This window comes from Actinia tenebrosa, unplaced genomic scaffold (genome assembly GCF_029948245.1).
Source record: "Actinia tenebrosa isolate PJP-AT-01 unplaced genomic scaffold, QUT_ActTen_1.0 PGA_scaffold1__47_contigs__length_23844297, whole genome shotgun sequence".
NCBI lineage: Eukaryota > Metazoa > Cnidaria > Anthozoa > Actiniaria > Actiniidae > Actinia > Actinia tenebrosa.
This window is the reverse complement of record NW_028292578.1, coordinates 11241049-11265774: the sequence shown is the minus strand read 5'-3', so window position 1 is coordinate 11265774 and position 24726 is coordinate 11241049. Positions and strand designations below refer to the sequence as shown.

The 24726-nt window shown below is 37.6% G+C and overlaps 2 protein-coding genes across 4 annotated transcripts in view; both read right to left on the bottom strand.

Moving 5' to 3' along the window:
• Positions 1-103: 103 nt before the first annotated feature.
• On the bottom strand, positions 104-5661 carry LOC116306808 (uncharacterized). The gene is made up of 4 exons (XM_031716903.2): positions 5534-5661; positions 3666-3768; positions 3175-3255; positions 104-2627 (listed from the first exon to the last, which is right to left on the bottom strand). The coding sequence occupies exons 1-4, from the start codon at positions 5537-5539 to the stop codon at positions 1348-1350; spliced, it is 1470 nt and encodes a 489-aa protein (XP_031572763.1). The 5' UTR covers positions 5540-5661; the 3' UTR covers positions 104-1347.
• A 139-nt stretch (positions 5662-5800) lies between these two features.
• LOC116306806 (actin-histidine N-methyltransferase) overlaps positions 5801-24726 on the bottom strand; it is a 29184-nt gene continuing 10258 nt past the window's right edge. For 2 of the 3 annotated variants that reach the window (XM_089032816.1, XM_089032817.1), the window contains 13 exons: positions 14123-14252; positions 13696-13791; positions 13023-13174; positions 12399-12471; positions 12030-12140; positions 11295-11375; positions 11002-11066; positions 10563-10609; positions 10122-10233; positions 9748-9989; positions 9254-9342; positions 8857-9023; positions 5801-8267 (listed from right to left, as the gene is read on the bottom strand). In XM_089032816.1, coding sequence (XP_088888942.1) covers positions 8049-8267; positions 8857-9023; positions 9254-9342; positions 9748-9989; positions 10122-10233; positions 10563-10609; positions 11002-11066; positions 11295-11375; positions 12030-12140; positions 12399-12471; positions 13023-13174; positions 13696-13791; positions 14123-14225 — 1557 coding nt within the window. In that variant the 5' untranslated portion in view covers positions 14226-14252 and the 3' untranslated portion in view covers positions 5801-8048. Of the gene's footprint in view, positions 8268-8856; positions 9024-9253; positions 9343-9747; positions 9990-10121; positions 10234-10562; positions 10610-11001; positions 11067-11294; positions 11376-12029; positions 12141-12398; positions 12472-13022; positions 13175-13695; positions 13792-14122; positions 14253-15007; positions 15058-24726 lie in introns of those variants that run through there. The other variant, XM_089032815.1, reaches the window with a different exon arrangement.

The window sequence follows — 24726 nt, the reverse complement described above, 5'->3', positions numbered from 1 at the left end:
GGATGAAAACATGGGATTAGAAAGAAAATGATTGAGAGAATTATTGGGGCATCAAAAAGATGGGAGGGAAAGGTGAGGAGGGAAGAGAAGAGAGGAGAGTGCATGGGGGTTGGGGATTTTCCCAGACATTTTTAATAGTACGCAAGTCTCCTGACTATCACTCATAACAACACCCAATTATACTGCTATCTGTTGTCTATTTATTTCCTGACAGACTCCGTTAATAATCTGACTCGTTCTATATCTACAATATTTATACAATTGCTTTTTTTTTTGAACCCGCGGAAGTCATTTTTCCATTTGATTGACGTCACACTATAAAACTCTATAGAATTGTTTCTTTATCATAATTGGTTTTTTAAAAAAAAAAGTCAGGAAAATTAATTCCAACTAAGGGAGGTCTATATACAACCGAGTAAAGAACTGATCGATCAACAGATCAATTAACTAGACAGTTTTTAAATATTTTTCTATTTGTATACTTCACGGCCGCCATTTTGTTTGAATCTATCAAAAGAGTTAACTTTAGTTCAATGTTAGATCAACCAACATGGTTGCTATTCACCACCTTTTATACATCAGTTCATTAGTCAAACACAAAGCCTTCAACCGAGTCCACAAGAGTTCAAATTTGGATAAACCTTTAAAACTACTTTGCCACCTGCAAAGGTGGTGAATGGTATGTTATTTCCATCTCTTGAGCATGACTGCTAACCGGGAACGATCTATTAGTTAGTAGCCATTCTGTGGTTGAGGAAACAAACTGAGTCCAGTTGACATTGCAGTGGTTTGTGAGACTGTTTTTAGAGGACAAATAGACGCCATCTTGAAAACATGCCACTTAATTCCCACAATGCTCTGCAGTGCCAACTCGACCCAGTTTTTTTCTTGACCACAGAATGACTAATAGTGATTCAATCTTACGTACCAAGGAGAAAGAAAGACAAATAACGAACCCAATCCGCAAGATAACCTTACTCTAGAGCCTGACTCTTCGAACGCCAGGTTTGGGAGTGGTCGGAAAATTAAACGGCAATGTGACGTCATCTGGTAATTCAGATTTTTTTCTGAATAAGACAGTACGATGCTACGCCATGTCTTACTCAATACCTGTCGTACGTTATCACGGAGAAAACCTTCCGATCATACGAAAACCTTTTTCAACGGGATTCATTTTAAGTGTTGTATAAATCTTGAAGTGGTCACTCACATTGGTTCGTTTTCGCAGGATGAATTTTTTACCGTGAAGAAACTGCTAAGTCACAGATTGTACCGTAAAGCAACCGCTAAGCTGATCTGTATTAGCTAACTCACAGATCTCAGCCAATAAAAGGTGTATGTTTTTACCTAGTCACTAGCACACATGCCTGTATAACCACCCTCCAACGGCAACAGACCATTTACATTATTAGCCCCACAGCAGCAGCTTTTCTCACATTTCGGATAACACGCGCTTGAGCACGGCGCAGGACAAACAGGTGGAGGTCGAGGAATAAGTACGATTACCTCAGGAGGTTTGAACGGAACTGGAGAAGCAGAACAACAGCTTGTGGTACACTGAGGGAAGCAGGATGGAGAACATGGTGGCGGGCACTGAGGGTTTGGTGAGTTTGGAGGTCCGACCATAGGCTGTAACTGCGGAGAATTTGGGACAGGGGGTCCAATGATGGGATGGAAAGCCTGAGGCATACCTGGTGTTACAGCCCCAGGGTTCAATGGTTTAGGGCCGTTGTATGGGAAGACCTGTGGCTGAGCAACTGGTAGTGGTGGTACTTGTGTGAGGCAGCAGTTTGGTGTGCACTTTGGGTAGCAGGCTTGAGAATTGACACATGGTGCAGGGCAAGTAGGAGCGGCTGGGATGGGTGGAGGCGGTGGTGGAGGAGTAACCCGTTGGAAGCAGCAGCCTGGATTGCACTGAGGATAACACGTGGCTGGACAAGCAGCAGGGCATGCGGGTGGAGGTAGTACAAGAGACTGTTGTGGTGGTGCTTGATATGGCATACTAAAGGCTGGTTGGTAGATGGGTGCTGGAGCGAAACTCTGTACTTGAGGCGGAGAAAGCGCTGAACAGCACGAAGGCGAACACGATGGGTAACATCGTTTGGAGCAAAATCTTCCACAGTATGGACCAATGAATCCTCTATTTTGCAGAGGCATTAACCTGGCAGAGTTTCGTGGCATAAAGCTATTGAACTGTTTCTGTCCAAGTGGTGCTAGTGCAGGACGATTAGCATAAAATCTCGTGTCTGGTCTTCTGAAAGGAGGTAAAATTTGTGTCGTCGTTGCATGGTATAAAGGCTGGGGTCTTGGATTACAACACGAATACGAACATGTTGGAAAGCACCATTTCGGACAACCTGGCCTTGAGCATCGGCGTGACACAGGGAGTGAGCTGGGTCGAGAGTAAAGAACCCGTGGGGGTGGTACAGGGGCATATTGTGGATTAGGTGGTTGGTTGGATAGTCCACAGCATGCCGGTGAACAGTTTGGATAGCAGGACTTTGGGCAGTAAGATGCGCAGTTTGATGGTTGTGATGGAGGCAAAGGAGCTGGATGAGGATGAGGCACGCAACACGCGAAGTCGCAGTCCGGAGTACAGAGCTTCTGACATGATGTCATACAATTTGCTGGAAAATACAACATCAAACTCGCTCGTTACTTTCCTTCTCATTTTAAAGTTTATACGAGTTTTCTCGTTGCCTCTCAAGACACCTGTTGAAGCTAATTCGACTTGTTCGGATAGAGATGGTCAAACAAGATGACTCTAAGCGATGCGTGTGTTGGTAAAAAAGAAAATGTTGTTCAAACTCGGTTGGATAGGACTTGACATATTTATTTCGAGTGAATCACAGACTGAAGTGTAAAGGTAAAGAGGTAAAGTAACTCCAGTGGTGTATGCGTCTCCATTTTTGTCTAAAAACAATGTTTTGTTTCTGAAACTATAATATTTATTATCATATATCATTTTATTGTTGCCTAATTTTTATTATTTTCAATTAAAATATTACGGGCCCATGAGTGAGGTTAGGAATCATAAATTGATGACATTGGACAATCGACCCTTTAGATGACGCAAGAAATTGTCTCGTGCAGGGAAAATCAAAAATAGATCAATCAATGGGCTCATGATCCCAGAACATAGATTACAAGTATCTTGTTATAGTTTGTACTTACAGTTGCCCGGTAGGTTATCTAGCATCGATGGAGCCACAGGTATGAACTGTCTCTTGCTTGATTTACTAGAATGATGATGTTCTGAAAACGTTAAAGGCAAAAGGTTTTTTAAAACGAAAAATTAAAATGCTTCACCTTTCTACAAAATCCCCCCCCCCCCTTCAATAGCTAGTATAACTACCAATTGGTCTATCGGTCGGATTGTAAGGGTAGGAGTCCTGGTAAACACCCCCTCGCTGTCACGCTAGTTGCTGTGACGAAATCTATTGTCACTTTTATGCAACAAAAAATCGATTCGCTGATGAAACAATGCAACTTGTTAAGATCAATTGTGATAATGGTTGGCAAAGTAACATAGTAATGCGGTTTGTAAACAGCAACTAGCACTATTACGGCCGGTTGATTAATTGATCGCATCGTAAAGGTCTAGTAATAGGTCACTGGATTAACCCTGGTATTGCGACCGCTCGGTATAATAATGGTATGTTTACCCTTCGTCTTGTGATGGTCCTTATGCTTCGCTCCATGTTTACTCTTTGCTACAGCAAACACAACCAATTCGGTGACTAAACACACCAGCAAAAAGAATTTACTCTGTGAAATAAAAACTTAACGTCACTATGAACCGGCCATTACAGTTTGCAGAGGCCGCGCTCGTTTTGGTCTACACCAAGAAATAAAGAAATCTGGGCGAATCTGATTGGCTTTTCTGATTGGTTAATTGGGACTGATCCTAGTTCTTAGAATTCCCCAGAATCCTTCGTTTCTTGTTTGTCCGAGACCAAAATGGACGTGGGTCTGGAAACGAGTCATCACCGCAACATGTCAGTCTTCAACATCATAATTTACTACTGCGCATGCTCAAGCAACTCGTCTTGGAGCATGCGCAGTTACAAATAATAGATCTCCGAGACATGATTGAAAATGTAATGAGAAAAGGGTAGTAAATTTTACACCGTGAAAAGATGAAAAAACTGACTTTTCGGACGCTAGTCGGAGTAAAAGAGAAAGAGGTGGTAGAAAGGAGTGATTATATACTGAGAACAAGACAAAAGAAACCAATGTTATAGACCAAGCCATTCGCAAAGTTTCTAGCATTGATCGTACCACCACTCTCACTCGTCCCTCTAATGACCGCATTCCTTTCACTCTTACGTATCATCCTATTAATAACTCCATTAAATCCACTTCTGCTATTTTCAACAACCGCCCTCTTTTTTTCTCATAAACGTGATCGCAATTTTCGTTCTTTCTTAGCACGTCAAGGGAGTTCTTCCCTCTGACAAAGAACCTGGTACTTTACGCTGTTCTCGTAAACGTTGTTATACTTGTCCTCACATAGCCTCTCACACTTCTGTTATCGGTCCTAAATCCACTGTTAAAATCACTGACCATTTTGTTCATACCACTTCTAATGTTCTATATTGTATCAAATGTACTCTCTGTAATCTTTTGTATGTGGGCGAGACTGGCCGCCGTCTTGGTGATCGCATTTGCAATCATCTTTATGATATTCGCAATAACGATCCCACGAAACCAGTTTTCCGCCATTTCAATCTAGCTAACCATTCTCTTTCTGACTTCATTGTTTTCGGTCTTTCTTTGATTAACGGCAATAATGATTGTCGCAAGACCAAAGAAATGCGGATACTTTTTTTACGCAAGAAGCTTTGATAAGCTTTTAAGTTAGATTAAGAGCCTTAAGTAAACAGCTGTTTGATCTAAAAGGCATTTTAGGAGATAAAAGCATATGAATTTAAGCATTTGGGGGTCGACTTGTGACCCATTATAAAAGCGATTCAAATTCACCTGCTAAACTCAAGAGGTAACTTAAAAAAGGTCATATGATTTCAGATGAATTACAAATTAGAAGACTTTTAAGCCTCTTCTCCTTTTTCTTCCAGACATTTGTCTTTTTCCGCGAGCCGGTTGAGCCGATCTATGACAAATTTTATTCAAAAGTATTCTTATGGGTTTTTAATCTCAGTGAAGAATAGACACAACGAAAGCATAAACATTTTGGACTGACAGATATCTTTCATCGTCATAAATAAAATATGTCCAGCAAAAGTCAACAAAAAATATAGAAAATTTGAAATTGGATTTCAAAAAGGGCAATCCAAATTCATATTTTCCCATCACAGAAAACGTTTTCTAGCTTAACGATACTACTGAATTTGTAACCTTTATTTCTGATATTATAATATAATAGAATTTTCTGGTAAACTGCTCGCTATTGAGTTTTTTAACTGACTTATTTGAAGTTAACTGAAGCGTTTTATTTCGAAGACAAATAAAACTTCAACTCACTTATATAAAACGTGAAAAACATAAAAAGAAAGAGCAGAACTTTACATACCTTCATGTTATTGTGTAAGGTAGGCGTTAGCCAATACTTTAGATCATATGGTACAGCCGGCGCTTATCGGAGCAAGGTGCCCCCAACAGGCAGGCAACACAGACGATACAGCGATGCAGTGTGAAAATTCAATGACGACTTGGTTGGAAATTAAACATTACAGGCTGAATGGTGACACTATGAACAATACTGGACCAGGTATTTACCTGTTCATTGATCACGCCTTTGAGTCAACCACAAGCAGATGGAGTTAATCTAATTATGATATTTATACTTACAACTTCATTTTATTCTTTGCATCTTAAGTTAACAAAATAAAAGTAAACTTACTCTACTGGTTTACGAGTTGGACACTAACACCACCCCAATCCCTCTCGGATGTTTTTTGAACGTCCTGCGCATTGATTTGCTTGACACTTTTATAAGTTGCTATCAATAGACGTCACTTCCGGTAATAGCTCTTTTTTGATGGTTTGCAGAATCCTGGAGGTTGTTTTGATCTCTTGTTTTCTGGTTTCATGTCGTGAAAATAGTCAGATACAATAGTTTGAGGACTTATTTTGACATCCGCTAGTTGTCCCTCAGTCAACCGCTTGATTGCCCCCCAGTCAACTCCAAAAAGTCACGTGATTGATAGTAAGCAATAGAAGGTATACAAGACTGCAAAAATAATGGAAAACCGATCACGTGATTGGACTTTTAAAAAACAGCTTTGTAACCGTGTCCAGCGTACTGCTTTTAGAATGGCTTTGTAACCACCTGATTGTGCTCGTGATTGGAGCAACAAATCATATGTTCTCTTGATTGGAGTTGATTTTAGAACTTATTTTTAACAGCATTTTTTACACAAATAATAACAATTATAATAACAGTAAAAGAAAAGTTTTAAGTGCAAATTGAAATAAATGAAACTTATCAATTTTGTCTTACGATTAAGGGTCATTTGAAATAAATCTTGGTTACACCTGAAAATCTGTCGGTCGCAGATCTGAAATCAGACCAAGTAACACGCTGCAAAATGTAATTTATTTACAGCCTTATAACGTAGTTACTTGTTTAGATTGATATATTTGAAGAAGCATAACCTTGAGTTAGGAATATGATTTTTCGTATTCTAGCTAGCAAACATAAAAGCAGTTTAGTTTCAGAGCGTCTATTTGAGTAGATCTCAGGCGGCCGACAACGTTTTTTGAAATAGGCGTATACTTAACAAATATTGAACTGGTTTTCTTGTCAAGAAATCCGTATTGCAAGATAATTGCAAGACAATATCTGTTACTGAAAATCAGTGTCATATTTTTCATTCTTAGTTATGCATCGTCGTACATATGAGTGTTTGTCTTTACAACTGCGCAAATTCAAATCTTAATCTTTAATCTGCAAAGGTTGCCTCAGTTTTTTAGAACGGCTTCGTAACTCCGTGATCGTGTGTTCAAGAGTAACCACACCTAGTTATGCATCGTTGTGCATAGGAGTGCTTGTCTTTATGTGCAGTCAATTACAAAATCATTTTCAAGCACGCCGTCAATTACAAAATCATTTCCAGCTAAGAATTGTTTTAAATTTATCGTAAACACTAGGAGTATTCTCATGGCGGAATTCCATTTCAATCGACAAAATTAAGAGAAATCTACCTGTACTCAGTCCATGATAGCAAAATGCTAACCTAAAATAGTTGACCCACAATTCCTTTCGGGAAACGCTGTCAACTCAGCTGGTTTCACCCGCGCCTTGAGTCCTCTTTAGAACGGCTTTGTAGCCACCTAATTATTTATTTAAATATTTTAAAGCATTTCTTTTTATATTGTTCCTTTTTCACTTTTTTTTAATTGGACCTTATTTTTAAGGTAAAGGATTGCTATAATTAATATTAGTTAATTTTTCTTACTTCTGATTCCAAACCATTAAGACCACCATTCATTGCTGGTGTACTGTGAATGCTGTCCACAGGGAACCCATCAAGACATTAAGTTATATTACGTTTATATTAGGGATTAAATAGTAAATTATAGTCTATATCTAGTATTTTGATATTTCTGAACTACAATTTAAAATCCAGTGATTCTCAATCATGATTTCAAATATTTCTGTACGTGATGAACCGTATTAGTATAAAAATGAATGCTTTATGGAGTACGAACGGTGGCTTTTGCGAATAGTCATCTTTATCATCATCATGCATCATCATGTATTATCATCATCACCATGTATCATCATGTATCATCACGTATCATCATCATCATGTATCATCATCATCACCACATCACCACCAGTACTACCATCATCTTTATCATCATCACCCACCACCACTATCATCATCATCATGTATGATCATCATCATGATGTACCTTCACTATCATCATGTATCACCATCATCACCACATCACCACCAGCACTACCATCATCTTTATCATCATCACCCACCATCACTATCATCATCATCATATTCTTTAATCGACCACTACCACTCATCATCATCACCGACATGAAATTTTCTAAAAAAGATATCAAGTTTTTACTCTACAGTCAGCTTCTCCACTTTCTCCTCAATCGAATGCAATGTTTCATTTTCTTCTTTTCTTTCCTTTTCTTCCCGTTTTTTCATAGCTTCTTCTAACTTGGAGCTCACGCTTTCTAAGGCCTGATCGAGGATTCTTCGCTCTGTAATGCGCAGGAGCAAACAGTTCTTGGCATTTATGTTTTGTTCCGTTGATTCGAGTTCCTTTTCGTCCTCCTAAAACAATTTGTATTTTATGCAGTCACTATTGTTTTTACATCAGTCGCTTATTTCCTCGCGGGCTTCCTGTGGTTTATTGTGCAATGCGTGCGCATGTAATATTTAAGTGTTTAAGTCAATCGTCTCCTAGATGACGTACGTATTTTGAGGGCCTTAAGTTAGACAACTCACTGGGTCATTGCGTCACCCTCTTTAAATAAAGTTTATCGTATTGTGATTTGCGCATATCCATAGTAGTAAACTGTTCAATGTGGGGCCGGTTTTCGCCAAAAAAGTGTCAGAGGAGATTTAAGGACGTAAGCGCATGCGCAGACTACCTACGAAAGGCAGCTATTCCTCGCCACGATTTGACCTCTTTACCTCGAGAGTAAAGTTTCCCCATTTCAGACCATATGTCATTCCCTAGAGTATCACTTGCTTGTCTAATGGTAGAGCATGAGAAGACACATGAATATGGAGACAATATTATTCTCAAGAGAAGGACACATGGTTTGAACATGGAAAGACATTAGAGGTCTATTGTCCCCCTCAGTCAGGGGAAGGGGATTTCAAGTGTGTGGGTGTGTGTAAATAGGAGAATATTTACCTCTATCGTTGTCTTGTATTGGCTTAATATCAAGTTCAGTCTCATGCATAAGTAGTGCCAAGACTTGAGCTCGTTTTTTTCGCTTATTACGACGTCAGGATTAGGTAGATCTGACAGCGGTAAGATCTTCTTTTTCTCTGGGTTGAACAGTCTGATCTTTAGTTCATCTGGATAATGTACAACATATTTAGTTAGTCATTTATTTTATGTTATGCAGGCAGGCAGGCAGGCAGGCAGGCAGGCAGGCAGGCAGGCAGGCAGGCAGGCAGGCAGGCAGGCAGGCAGGCAGGCAGGCAGGCAGGCAGGCAGGCAGGCAGGCAGGCAGGCAGGCAGGCAGGCAGGCAGGCAGGCAGGCAGGCAGGCAGGCAGGCAGGCATTTATTAAGTGTTCTGATTACCGTCATCCATGGAGAAGATTCTCAAGAATGCACGCAGTTGAGGACTGATAGGGTCATCTCCCCGTAAGACAGGGTAAGGATGTGCAGACCTGAAGAAATACAAAAACCCTTTCAGTCAAAACAAATCTAGTATTTTCGGATTTGCCGTTATTTACTATGTGAATAGAGTTTGTTCGGTATCTCCCCTGATTAGAAGGGTTTCTCTGGCTTCTCCGGTTTTCCCGTGAGTTAGCCATGCCCTGACTTAGATCAGCCCAGAGGTTGTTTCAGGGTTCAATCTGTGACTTAGCCATGCCCTGACTTAGATCAGCCCAGAGGTTGTTTCAGGGTTCAATCTTTGAGTTAGCCATGCCCTGACTTAGATCAGCTCAGAGGTTGTTTCAGGGTTTGATCTGTGAGTTAGCCATGCCCTGACTTAGATCAGCTCAGAGGTTGTTTCAGGGTTCAATCTGTGAGTTTCAGATAAAGGTTTGAAGGCAAGCACCAGTACTTACGCATCCATCCCGACCATTGCCATGATCTGTGCCTTCATGGCGTACAGCCTGTCACTTCTGCTGACACCCAGATGAATGTTTACGAAGTCGTGTTCATTATCTGGGTAGACAAAGCCATTGTGAAACAACAAGTCCGCGTTGTTGCGTTTGCCGTAGAAGATGAAAATTTGATCGCCTTTTGCGAAGGGTCGAATAGCAAAACTCTTGCACGATTCATCCTTCGTGTCGAAGCCTGTTTCAATCTATAAAATGAAAAAAGTGTCACCACAATCGCTTTAGATATCTAGCAGAGGGAAGGTGGTGGTGTGGAGATTGCATATTGCATTCTAAATGATCAAGGAAGTCGTAGCTTGATTTTATTTAGGCTTTCTCACCGTTCCATTAGAGTGATTACACATATCCCACATGGGAATAAGCGCCTTGATGTTCTCAGTATCAGAGATGGGTACTTGATTCTGGCGGGTCATAACCGTAGATACAGCCCATCTAAATCGGCAAGCACATTTATAATCAGCAATCACAGTCAAACATTATTATAACTATAATAATATCATGATCACCTCGGGATCCATTGTCTCCAGAGGGACGTTTATCGCTTACATCCCCCTGGATGAATAGTTTGGAGGTTCATTTAGTCTAAATATAATAATAATTATTATATATAGTAGGTACTAGTTTGCCAGAACATTTAAATGAAGAGACCCTTTTTAAAACATAAACTGCACAAATTAAATTTATTGGCCTCGACAGAAATTAATGAGATACATTAGAGCGCAACTCGTTTCTATCAATGTTCTTTAATGATCCTTTCTCACCTGAAGTCATCGAAAGTAAAAGGATGTTTAAAAGCTTTTGATTCACTCTGAAAAAATGGTTGACAGGCAGGTTAGACAAGCTAGCACACACACACACGCACGCACACGCATGCAGGCAGGCAGGCAGGCACGCACGCACGCACGCACACAACATACTAGTTAACTAACATGCAAGTAAACATCAGGCAAATTGCCAACTTCATCTTATTGTTGAAATTTGTGTATTTTTAAGCAACGTAAAACTTTTCCTACCTTCAAAAAACCATCAGAAAGGGGTGGATGGAAAGGGTGTTTTGGCCAAAAAGCACGGGAAATCCTTACCAACCTTCAATCAAAAGTGCCCCACAATATCCCATGATACATCATAACGAGAGGGCCTGGTGTGAACATCATAACATATAAAGGTTGTTAGAGAATATGACTTGACAAAGGACAATACCTGGAAAAGCTTGTAAAAGTAAGCATACTGTTTTGCTATGCTTCTGTATGGTTTAAGAGCATCACCTGTTAAGGAATGCGAAAAAAATGTAAAAATTAACACAATTTATCTTACCTTTATTCCAGTGAGTGATTCAAAACTTTGCACTAATTTGCACAATTTTGTTAGTTAACTTTTTCACAGATTTATGGTATGCACTCTAATGTAAAATGTAACTTCGTTTTAATTTATGCTAATTAATGTTAATTTATGTTAACATTAGAAAGTAAATTTATGATGTTAGGTTTGCTTACCAAGGGTAGGAGTTCCTTGTAAGGATTTCAAATCATCAGGTGTAAAGTACAACGATGTTGAATAAACACTTGGAAGAATATCTGTATGAGACTTGTGTCAAGGAAAGTATTTATTTAATAATCTACCCTGATTCCCTAACTCAAAGTCTAACCTAGCAAACTAACTAACCAATCAAAGCACCAAATCATATGACGCAGCTGACTGAGCGACTGCTTATTACATTCACCCACTCTGACTCACCCAAGCTGGGTGAAGGTAAATGATGTCGATGAAGATAATGGTTATGATGGTGGTGATGATACATGATGAGGATGATAGTGATGATGATGATGATGGTGATGATGATGGTGATGATGATGATGATGGTGGTGATGATGGTGATGATGATGATGATGGTGGTGGTGGTAAAGATACATATTGGTGATGATGATCATGATCATGATAATGAGAGTGGTGGTGGTAAAGATACATGATGATGATGATGTTGATGATAGTGGAGGTAATGGATACATAATGATAAGGATTAGTATGGTGATGACGATGTTGGCATTGAAAAAACATGATGATGAGAACAAAGGTGCAGATGATGATGATGATGATGATACATGATCATGGTGGTAATGATGGTGCAGGTGATGATTATGATGATGATGATACATGATGATGATAATGATGATGATGATGATGATGATGTTGAATCATGATAATGATCAACAAAGCTTATTAAAGGATACCAAGGTATGGCTTCCATTCTGACTCATTGGTTAACTTTTCACACAAGACATGAAGAGCAATTGTTGCATGTGGCATTGATTTAAGAATAGGGTCCTTGCTTATTAGACCTCCTGGCAATTAAAACAAATGATTAGAGAGAAAAATAAAACTGTTGATAAGAAACTCCATACTCAATAGACTCCTTTACTTGGGCATAATGTTTTTCCCTTTCAAACCAAAGGTCATTCCCAAGAGTATCATTCCTTCGTTTAGCAATTGCAAGCACATGAGAAAACACATGAATATGGATGCAACTTAAACAAAGAAATAATTGAATGAAAATATTGATTAAATAATTGGTTAATTCCGTGAGTCTAATTGATAATTACCAAGAGAAGATTTTTTGGCTGATTCCAGTGTCATCATAATCTTCTTTGGTACAGTGACAAACACCTCCTCAGACTAAATATGATTATAGAACAATGAAGATACCAAATATGAGATCCATCTGTCCCTCCATCTGTTGTTCGTCCATCCATCAATCCATCCATCCATCCACCCACCCAATCATCCATCCATCCACCCACCCAATCATTCATCAATCTACCCACCCACCCACCCACCCATCCATCAATCTATCCATCCATCCACCCACTCATTCATCCATTCACCCACCCACCCATTCACCCACCCATCCATCCATCTAACCACCCACCCACCCATCCATCTACCCACCCACCCATCCATCTACCCACCCACCCATCCATCTACCCACCCACCCATCCATTTACCCACCCACCCAACCATCCATCTACCCACCCACCCACCCACCCATCCACCCACCCACCTACCCACCCACCCACCCATCCATCAATCCATCTATTAATCTATCCACCCATCTATCCACTTACCCACTATTCCATCCATTTTCCCACCTGTCCATTACAAGATTACTGACAAAGACAACCATTTTTCATAGTATATATATCATATATTTCTCATACAGTTCTTACCTCAATATCATCAACAGCTATCAAACCATATCCTTCCTTATTAGAATCATGTATTTGTACTTTATCAGCAACACCACCATTACTCTTAAACCATGCCATAAAATCGTCTATGTGATCGTCCCTGGAGAATCCATCCCAGCATATACATTCATCTACAATACAATACAATACAATTGACTTTACTCTAATCACACAGTGGGTGTTTTCCTGTGAATAACATTGTTCACAACTGCAGATTCAAAGTTAGGACATGATTAATTTACAGCTTGAAATTGAATTTCAGTTCAGGGCCGTAACCAGAACTTTTACAGGGAGGGTGCACATTGAATAAAATCGGACCATTGATCGTTTCTTTTAAGAAAGCAGAACCAAAAAAAAAAGGTAACCGAAAGAAAGCAGAACCAAAAAAAAAAAGGAGATGGATGAGCACCCTGTGCTCCCCCCCCCCCCCCCCTAGTTACGGCCCTGCAGTTTTAATTTTGACGGAGGAAATAAAACCTGAGAACCTGGGGAAAAAACTACAATCAAGGGAGAGACCTAAACAACTCTTACTACTAACATGTGATGCAGAGTCCTGAGAAATGAGACCAAAGAGTTGAGTACACTATATTGTAACAGTAGCACCTCTGAGGTCTCCATTCCTACCCTATCAATCTACAGAATAATAACTTACTAGATTGTTTCTGCATTATTCTCTCTATGAGATCATATATTTTAAGATATTCACCCCATTGTGCTGATGGAAGTAAAGGGAAGTCTTTGACAACAACTGAAATACAAGAAAACAAGTATGCATTATAAAAAAGCTGGATTAAGAATGGAAAGTAAAATATCTAGAGGATATTACTTGGTGATGCAAAGATATGGAGTTATCTTCAAGTGGTGAAAATATTTCACAAGTGAAATATTCTTCAACATGAGAAAATAAAATATCTACAAGCCAATGTGTAATTTTCTTTTTAATAGTCACATCCACAAACAAAAACTCGTTGCAATGCATATTAAAGTAAGCAGGAATACACCTGACATGATATCATCGTTATCTTCATATACTGTGAGGATGTAATTATAAATAAAAATAACTAAAATTGAATGTTTACCGTCAAGTATTTCTCTACACAACTCCAAAACTTCCTTGTTGTGTTTTGAAGTTTTATTTTCTGATCCTGCACTTGCATTCTTCTTTTTTCCTTTCTTCCCCATAATGATTAGAAGTGAAATTCCTAAGGTCTTAAATATAATTATGATAATTACAAAAACTTCATGTATCTACAAAAAAAAAAAAAAAAAAAAGAAAAAGAAAAAAAATACAGGAATGTATGTAATAATTCTGCAATATTTCAAACCTTACTTTACGAAGCATTTAAAAAGATAGCTATCGAGCCAGCAAGAATAGATAGCTATATAAAGCTTAATTTATTCATAAAGTTTAGTAGGTCAATGACTTTCACTTATGCAAAATTAAAAATATTGAAATAACAGAGAATTGATTTACAGTAAACCAAAGGCAGAATTTCAAATAGATACCTAGCAATATATATTCTAAATTCAAGGGTAATTAGATTATGGTCATAAATCGAAAAATTGTCTTTTCAACTGAAGTCAAGAGCATCGTTTGAGCTGCAGATTTGAGTAACAGTAGCAAACCGAAAATACAATATCTACAAATTGAAGCAAATTTAATACGAAATAACGTTCATAACCCTTGAAATAAGATATTATATTAATAGCTGCAGAATTCCTAAGCATTTTTAAGGACACCTTGTAGTAATTTATACATTAAATTGATCAATCTTGTTCATCTTGAATATAGTGAAATACTTTGACATTTGACGGGCAGTAAACTAATATTACCAGAAAATTGGCTAAAAACTACCGAATATATTTCCTTAGGATATAAAAGTTGAGGTATACAGGTTGAACTACAAGGTCTAAAGCAGCTTAAATAAGTTAACAAGAAAGTTGAGGGTGTTTTTGTTACTCACCTCGAATAATAAAACAAAACACCCCACTCCCTACCTATGACACAGGGAACCCACACCATTATCCACAGGCAACCCAATTGTTCTTTATATTTTCATGAACTCCTGATGTTCAGTAACAATATTGCATTCAAAAAAAAAAAAGGATATATAAAAGATTTTTTTGGAAAAAACAAAAAACGACAACAACAACAACAAAAAAAAAGCTGCTCGGGGGAAAGCGTGAAAAGAAAGAAAGAAAGAAAAGAGAGATTTAGAGTGAGTGATGCATATTCATCCAGTTTCATTCATTTTCGTTTTCAATAATTCCAAAAGTATAGATCAAAAACGATTTAAAAAACCCCATGTTGTATATGTTTTTGATAAAACAAATTCAAAAAACCCGTCGTCTGAAATCTTTTGCGTCCCGGTTCTCAGACGCTACACCGTCCACCTGAGGCTATAAGGAATGACAAACCATAGTTCACTCGATCAGTAATCGATACTTTGAAGTAGAGACTTTCCTTCCATGGCAATAAAACAACTAGTCACTTCATATGGAGCGTCTCATCTTGAGGAAATGATTATTTTACCCGGAAAGTTCTGGTAGTCACTCTTAAGATAGCAACAGATAAATGATTTATTATAGGAAATATCTCATTCTGATGGTACGTATATTCCCTAAGGGATCCTACGCATCGATCGACACTGTTCTCTAAATAACACGACATTTTCAAGTTCCTTTATATAAGAACACTTAAGTACTACATGTATGCTTTTGAAAATCCATCGATCCATCCATCCATCCATTCATCGATCCATCCATCCATCCGTCCGTCCGTCCATCGATCCATCGATCCATCGATCCATCGATCCATCGATCCGTCCGTCCGTCCGTCCATCGATCCATCGATCCATCGATCCATCGATCCATCGATCCGTCCGTCCGTCCGTCCATCCATCCATCCAAATTACGTTCATTTGAAGCTTCCGCAAGCAAAGAAAGAATGTTTTTTTTGCAGCTGCTGCTACTCCCCCTCCCTCCCTCCCCCCCCCCCACCCCCCCTTGTCTCCAACTAGTGATGGAGCCGAGTGGAATTCATGAGAACATATAAATATGATTGCATTCCAGATAGCAATTGAAGACGTCACGTCTTGTTTCTTTGGCCTACGTGGCTCTTAAAGGCTCCTGAAATTCTGTTTTAGTGTTTCATAGAAGGAAGTACATTCGGCGACTTTATAAGTGCTTTGTTTTCACTGGTCTTTTTCTTTCCTTTTTTTTAATGTTACCTAACCAAAGTGAATCTGAAGTACTTAATTTTTCTTTTGTTTAACCCCGCGGTTTGCAAGGCTTTTATTAAGGACCTGATAATAATCATTGGGGCACCCCCTCATCTATTGACAATTTGCATTACTCGGAGCCGTAACAACAAAAAACGTATCATCAATACCTTTAAAGTTGAAGTTACGTAAACAAGACAATACCTTCTTCTTCTTTATTTTATTTTTAACTTGTTTATTTTTATCGTTCATTCTAGATATAGAAAATTATTGCTTAGATCTAGAGCCATTAAATACACCACTTATTTTTCAAGAACGTGATAATTTTAGGTCACTTAAGCTTACGTACCTACTAACCTTAATTCGTATTTATTTGCTATGGTTTTAGGATGCTATCAATTTTCGGGTATGATTAATGTTACTTATGGAGTTAATTGGATGGATGGATGGATGGATGGATGGATGGATGGATGGATGGATGGATGGATGGATGGATGGATGGATGGATGGATGGATGGATGGATGGATGGATGGATGGATGGATCGGAATCGGATTATAAATTCTAAAAAACAAATCGAAATATAAAAAAATAATGATGTGTTTCTAATTTGAATTCATAATCCTAGAACCATCGCCTGTGATCCAATACACTCATTTTTAATATCTTAAGTTAACGTTGGACTTATTGACTACACTTTTTGTGTTCTATATTTATTTCAATTGTAAAGTGCTTTCAAGGTATATCAAATGATCATTTATTTACTGGATGTCGTGTTCATTTATACTTGGCGACATTTCTTAGCTATATGATAAGAGGTGGTTTCTATCTGTGGCAAATTTCACAAATAAGATTACATTATAGAATATTCTTGTAATTGCATTGCTTTAAATGACTAAATGACCTGACTCTCTTTACCATTCGTAGCATTCTTAAAATCTCTCTGAGTAGAGATTTGAAAATTAAACGTACAGTGACAAGCACAATGAGGTGGAAACTGACAAATAAACTATATATATAATAGCCAAAAAAGAATGTCATTTGAATAATCATATTAAACCTTTTCCATCCCATTTAAATTGTTGCCTGGAATCGATTGTGATGTGAGTACGTATACCTTGATCTTGAAGAGGTGTAACTTTAGATTAAATTCAATTTTAAGGAAGCAAACAAATCCTTTATGGATAAAATAGAAAGAGAAATCGTAGTCTTACTTATCCTTCCTTAATTCCTTGAGTCAATTATACGTAAGTAGAATTCAGGCGTCTTCCACGGCCAAAGTTAACTTCCGTGGGCGAAAATGCGCCCAAAACTTATTATCTAATTGTTGAAGTCTAAAAGCACAATTGACGTCATCAGTGACGTAGCGACCTAAATATCCAAGCGTTGTGCACTTTAATCAATGTGAGGGCGATTCAAGCCCGTCAATATGGTAATGTCTTTTCTATCGAATTATTGATACTCGTAAAAAAGACTGTTGCGCCGTAGGGACTGTTTGCGTGAGGGTCAAGACGTCATAGTGCATTAAAATGAATACAGTTCATTAGATTTGAACCGTGTTTTGAAGATAGCCGTATAAGTCAATACACAGCTCCGAAAGACGGCCATTAAGAATTGTGTGAATTGTTTAATTGAAGTTGTCTGACCTGTAACTGAGATTGATCAGCAATCATTCCACTCAATACCCTCTCATTCTATTACAACATCCTTCCAATTAACTCCTAATATAACCATTATCTAAATATAGCATGTAGAATTTACCACCTACTGCGCATGCTCCAGTAGATCTCGGAAATCCTTACCCAAAATCGCCTCTACTTTATGAGAGCCTTTTAGAGAGTTTTGTTTTTGAAGGTTTGAGAGCATGGAATTAGTTCTTACCTCTACTTCGAACTGTGTTCCTTAAACCCAGTTGTAATTGGATTAAATATCAGTGTCGCCAGAAATATAAACTGGACCGAGCGCAGTTTTCCGGTCTGTTCAGTTTTGACTTAACCTTTATCCATTACAATTTATATAATTCTATTGAGTGTTATTTTACTTTTTAGCATTGAAGCCCCGAAAAATCAGCTCCATGACCAACAAATAAGGCTTTTAGTTTTTGTCCCGGCAGAGATTGTGAGTTAAAATTAAGGTCGCATATCTCTAAATACAGAGGTGAAGCTTGTAGACAAAACTTTTTATATCCATGAGATTGCATTCACTACACTAATGAGGTTTATCGTCAATGATCGATAGGATACAATTTATCATTATTGGAATTTTTGTGTACGTGGAAAAATAGGTAAGAAATATTCGCCAGTATCTTCTACAACCATATACTTCCTGTTATTTTAGAGAAATAGGAATAGATAAACAAATGAAAAATAGTCCAAGTCCATAAGTTTATTTTTTCGTCACTCTCAATCTTTACCGAAAGCGCGCCTCGACTAAAGTGACTTGTTTTCCATTAAATATCTGGAAAAAAATTCAAATGTTTTCTAATCATTTTAATGATCAAAAGGGAATTTTGTACAAATCTGTCTTAGTTGACCATATCGAAAGAACTTTCCTTCTAAATACGTAGTTTGAGTTGTCTATCACTATTACCGCTAGACTTCCCGCCAACGCCAAGTGCGATATTCTCGCGTTAGCTTGAAGGGAACTTACTGTACTACACAACACCGACCGGGGTTATCGATCATTTAGTTAAAAAACAGACGTCTTGTCTTGAATTTAATTTATTTTTGAAATTCTTTATTATTTACATTTTCAATACTATTTGGCTGATTTTATGAAAATATTGATCGAGGTATCTGAGAGTAATGAACAGAGAAAAGACTTGTCCCAAACTTCTCATACTCATGAATCAAATTATTGTCTGTATTTACTACCATTTCAAAGATAAGATATTTTTAGAAGCTCACACATGATTGGTTGATCGAATGCCAACCAAAATCACTTTATTACGTCCTTTATTACAGCTCGCACGGCACATCTACGTTCATAAATTACGCTGCATGGACCAAGATACTAGCAGCAGTCTGGTAAGTACTGTAAACATATTCTTTTTTTCTCTCTCTCCTTTTTTCATTTACTTTTTTTTTTAAGTCTAAGAATTTTTTCAATCGAAATAACCTTTTTAATATCTCAATTTAACTGATTCCTGAATTTAAAATATTCAGAGACCCTTCTTAAAATTGGAAAAAGAATATATTAATATGCATGATTTTCGTTAGTTTCATTTCAAATCGAGAGAGAGAGAGAGAGAGAGTGGAAAGAAAACGGGAGACAAGATTAATACTTTAATATGGTATCCCGCCTGACCACATTTCATCTTCAAATTATTAGCAGAGTTCAAAAACTGTGAAACACTAGTAAAAGGCTTTGTATCCTAAAATAATATGCTTTGGGTTTCTTATCTATATTTCAAGATAAAAACACCACGCTTCATAATGCATGAAGAAGCACATGCTGTCGATCGTGTTTTTTACATGTTAGTTCGAGCCAAACCAAGTAAACAAACTACTGCACTCAAGATAATCAAGATATATCCAATTTCTTCAATTAAGGAAAGACGAGAATTTCTGTGTTTTTCTGTCGCCAGAAAATATAAGATTCTCTAAAAATGTTGATTTTGTGGAATAATCTGATGTCTTCATTGGCGCCATTTATTGCTTGAAATTATGCCAATTCAATCATGATAATCTAAACTTCCAGATTAAAACAAACTCTGTCTCATTCTTTCCTTTAGGCTAAACAGCAGTAGTGGCTCTCTTAAAGCTTAAAATAACAATAAAGGCTTGGAAAACTATATTATTTGGAGTAGATTTGGAGGCGAAACGATGAAAAAAGAATATACTTAAATAGGATAGAGTGTTTTCAAAAGCGCTAATCTTTTCTGGATAAATCTGTCATAACGCTTACTCCAAAATCTAAATGTAAATCTGAATTTTAATCCAATAATTCTGGCAAAAGTATCTTGAAAACTGGTTGGATTACTGGAGGATACAAAACTAGAGGTGGAATAGGATAAGGTGGGAGAAAACTCACTAGGAAATCTGGCAAAACTTAACTGAAAATAAACTTTATATATTGATGGAAAAGAAACGAATTTAACCTAAAGCTAATTTTACATTGGGCCATCAAAAGGGACAGGGGAACTAGAAGTCGTCTAAGCCATGCTTGTCAAGAAATTTAAAGAGAGACAAAAAAAGAATGCAATTTTGAGTGAAAACAACTAAGTAAATAAGAAATAGATAGAGAGGGATGGAGGGAGGGAGGGAGGGAGGGAGGGAGGGAGGGAGGGGGGTTATTAGGAATTAAAAATTGGAATTGCAAAAACCGTGAAGCTTACAATCATTTCATATCTTATTCTGTAAACGTATAGAGACTCATCATCATCATCAACATCATTACTATTATTATTATTATTATTATTATTATTATCAGTTAGCTTACTCTTTGATATCGATGTGATGTTACATTGTTTAACTTAGGCGTGAAGGAAAACTAATTCAATAGCAAAAGAACAAAAGGGTGCCGCTGACATACCAGCAAAAAGCTGGTCAAATAGAAAGTTGATTCAAGATAAGATACGCCAGAAAAGATAACAGAATATAAGAGGTATTTGACACTTGCTGTAATGAGACGTCAAAATATGGTTAAACTACTATTAATTTCTGCAAATAGTAGGTTAAAAAAGCAAAAAATATGCGGAAAAGTGGAGTTTAAAAAAAAAACAGCTTAAAACATATCTTTTTAATGTAGCTTACAATAGGTAGTTTTTATCAATTCTAACATAGTTTTCTATTATAGTTTGTTTTCCTTATACATATTATATTTATATATACATATATATCTTTTCCTCGTCAGTTTTTTATAGTTATATCTTATATCTATCATAAGTATTGTATACATATGTATATTCATATTTTATCAATTCATTCATGTAAAGCGCTTTTGATCATTTTAATGTTAAAAGGTGCTATAGTAAGTTAATAAATTATAATTATTATTATTGGAGTTATATTTCATATAAAAATGCTTATGAAAGGTGTTTTGGTATTATATTTGAAAAAGATGTTCTGCGAAGAGGACACGTGGTTCATATGCGGACCCGGCTGTCGCGAATGCGCAGCTTGTTTTTGATTGGTTAATGACAAAATTATATTCAGCAATATGATTGGCTAGTACATTTACTTTCATAAAAGCTGCATCGCGCGTGACTTTACCATGGTTTTTCAAAGTATTTCAAAAAATCTTAAATGACGTTCAAGGACATGCATGTTTACTTTGGCTGAGTGATATTTCTCAGAAACGTGACAAGTCATAGAAAACTCTCTTATCAAACGAGTAGTGGACTACTTTTTAATTTGTGGACGACAATTTTTTTTGTATATCAATCAACAATAATTGAAAACGATTGACAAACCTCAACGCATTAGCAACATATAATAAGTTCCGGGGGGGGGGGGGGGGGGATGGGTACTCTGCCAAGATTCGGCCAGGGATGTTCTGCTGGGATTCTGAAAGGGGTACCCTGTTTAAGACAAAAAATCTCAAATTTGTAGACCCTGTTTATGACAAAAGATACAATTAATTGCACTGAGTTCCTGTTTCAATTTTCATGTCAGCTCGCGTATATGTATATATATGTACATACATATATATATATATATATATATATATATATATATATATATATATATATATATTTTTTTTTTTACAACCATAATAACCAGTTTCGGTCACTACGAAAGTAGAAACCCAAAATATGACAGGAAACTCAGGAAGAACTTAGAACTTAAGTGAAATTGCATACCCTGTTTATGACAAGAAGCTCGAAAAACCATACCCTGTTCCTCTTTTACTCCGACGAAGGACTAGCGTCCGAAACGTCAATAAGTTTTTTCGTCTTTTCACGGTGTATAATTTACCTTTTCATCATTACTGTTTCATTAGAAACACCGACGCAGCTCACACTAGTTTTTAGCTAGTTATATCTTTTCATACCCTGTTCAGCGGATCATCCCCATATAGTCCATATATAGGAGTACCCCCCACCCCCCCGTCTCCCCCGCCGAAGTCGACCGTTGTAGGTTCAATTCAAGTACATTTATTTATACCGACGACAATGTATAGATTAGCGCCGACAATCTATCGATTGGAAAATTCTAACTACCCAGCTCATATCGAGTAACGAGCGCCCAGGGCATCTACTTGAATCTCGTGCTGTTGAAAGTAAACGTCCTTAAGACTTTTATTTTACATGACATTATGATTCTACAACTTATTAAACTTCATACCTATCCGTAGTGGAGCAAGTTTACATTAATTAACAATAAGAACCTTTCTTACATTTACCAAATTTATCGAGTTGGTCAATCAGATGTCTTAAAAACAAACAATATCGTTCATAATTTTAAATTTATTTAAAATGGCGGCAAACATGTGATTTTTCCATTCCATCCCATTCCATTCCATTCCATTCCATCCCATCCCATCCCATTCCATTCCATCCCATTCCATCCCATTCCATCCCATTCCATCCCATTCCATCCCATTCCATCCCATTCCATCCCATCCCATTCCATTCCATTCCATTCCGTTCCATTCCATTCCATTCCGTTCCATTCCATTCTATTCCATTCCATTCCATTCTATTTTTTAATGTCTTTATATTTTTTGACTATATTTTTATAATTTCATTTTATGTTGATATATTCCAATAGTAATTTATCATCTTGAGGATGTTCGAAAAAGATATCTTGGTTTTCATAACCCGATAGCCAGGTACAGTCTGAGATCGAATTTAAATTTAAATTTCGTAACGCTGCTGGAAGTAGGAGCCAAAAGAAAACTAGAGCGATGGGGAAACCTTTAAGCCACAGAAAAAGAAGAGAGAGAGAGGAAAAAAAAACAACACACAGAGAAAGAATGGTGATATGTTTATCACCAAAACTCCTCACTCTATTGTGAATTGTCCCATATATTATCATACTAACAACAAAATAAATTCCTAATTTCAAATTTCGAAAACGCCATTTCATGCACAGTATGTAGTGGTGAGGAGGCAGCGTAATTAATCGAGAGATCGATGTTTTTCTTGCATTAATTAATGTACTTGAAACTTCACTAGAAGCTTCTTCTAACTGAAAGAGGAAATTGTTTTTCACTTCACAAGATTCAATTAACGATTGTATTCTTTGTGAAGGGGAAAGACACGTTAATTCTTTGATTAAAAAGGACAAATAGTTGGCGATTAATAAAGATCAATGAAGTGTTATCATCCTTAAGTGCTTCCGACTAAACACTGGCTCACGTACACCACGTTTAAACATATTTTGTTCCAAGAATATAATAAACCTTCATTTCACAGTGATACGTCCACTTCTCTACAAACCAGTTGCCGAACATTACTCAAGAAATTTGTTGAAATAATGAAGGAAGGACAGCTGATAATTAGATGATTGAGGAGGGGGGCGGAGGGGGGCGGGGGGGAGGTTGGGTGGGTGATTGCGTAATCCTTATCAAATGGCGAGCAAGCACTTTACCTACGAAAAAGTTTCGCGCAACCTTTCCTTTCGGAAACGGGAACTAATATCGAGCATGCAAGCACACACACAAAGAAAAACGAATTGCGTGCAGAAGTTGTTATAATAAAAACGTACAACACATTCCTGTATTCACCCCCTCCCCCCTCAATTATCTAATGGTCCATCCCTAAGGCAGCCAATTAGAATTCAGGATTTGTGCGATTAACGGTTTACTACAGTTCACTAGTTCGCTTGTATGCCTGGATCTACAATTACCGTCACCATGTCAAACATCGATTCTCAAATCCTTTCCTCATTCATTCTTGATCCGTTCGTCCGTTCGTCCGTTCGTCCGTTCGTCCGTTCGTCCGTTCGTCCGTTCGTCCGTTCGTCCGTTCGTCCGTTCGTCCGTTCGTCCGTTCGTCCGTGCGTCCGTTCGTCCGTTCGTCCGTTCGTCCGTTCGTCCGTTCGTCCGTTCGTCCGTTCGTCCGTTCGTCCGTTCGTCCGTTCGTCCGTTCGTCCGTTCGTCCGTTCGTCCATTCATCTCTTACATGCACTATTAACACATGTAAGGTAAGACTTCCTAGATATGCAATCACCAGCTTCAAATAATCGAGATAAAAAGTTCAAAGGCCTTAGCGTCGTCCACACTGAATGGATCCGAGTATAGTAAAGTGTCTAAATATATATTATATTCTTAGAAAGAGTATAGATTTAATAGATATCCTGGAAGTAACTTGTTCTAGGTATCTTAAAAGGGCCTCTCCATTACGCTTCAAAATCCTCTATACTTTAGAAATACATTCATAAAATAAGAGAAAACATTTCCGAAGATTGTGACAATGTCTGCAGTTAATAAAGCGAGTGTATGAGCGAGTGTGATTGAAAAGCGGAAAGAAAGCGGTTCAAGTAGCTAGTATATGATATACTTTATCTACGTGAGGGG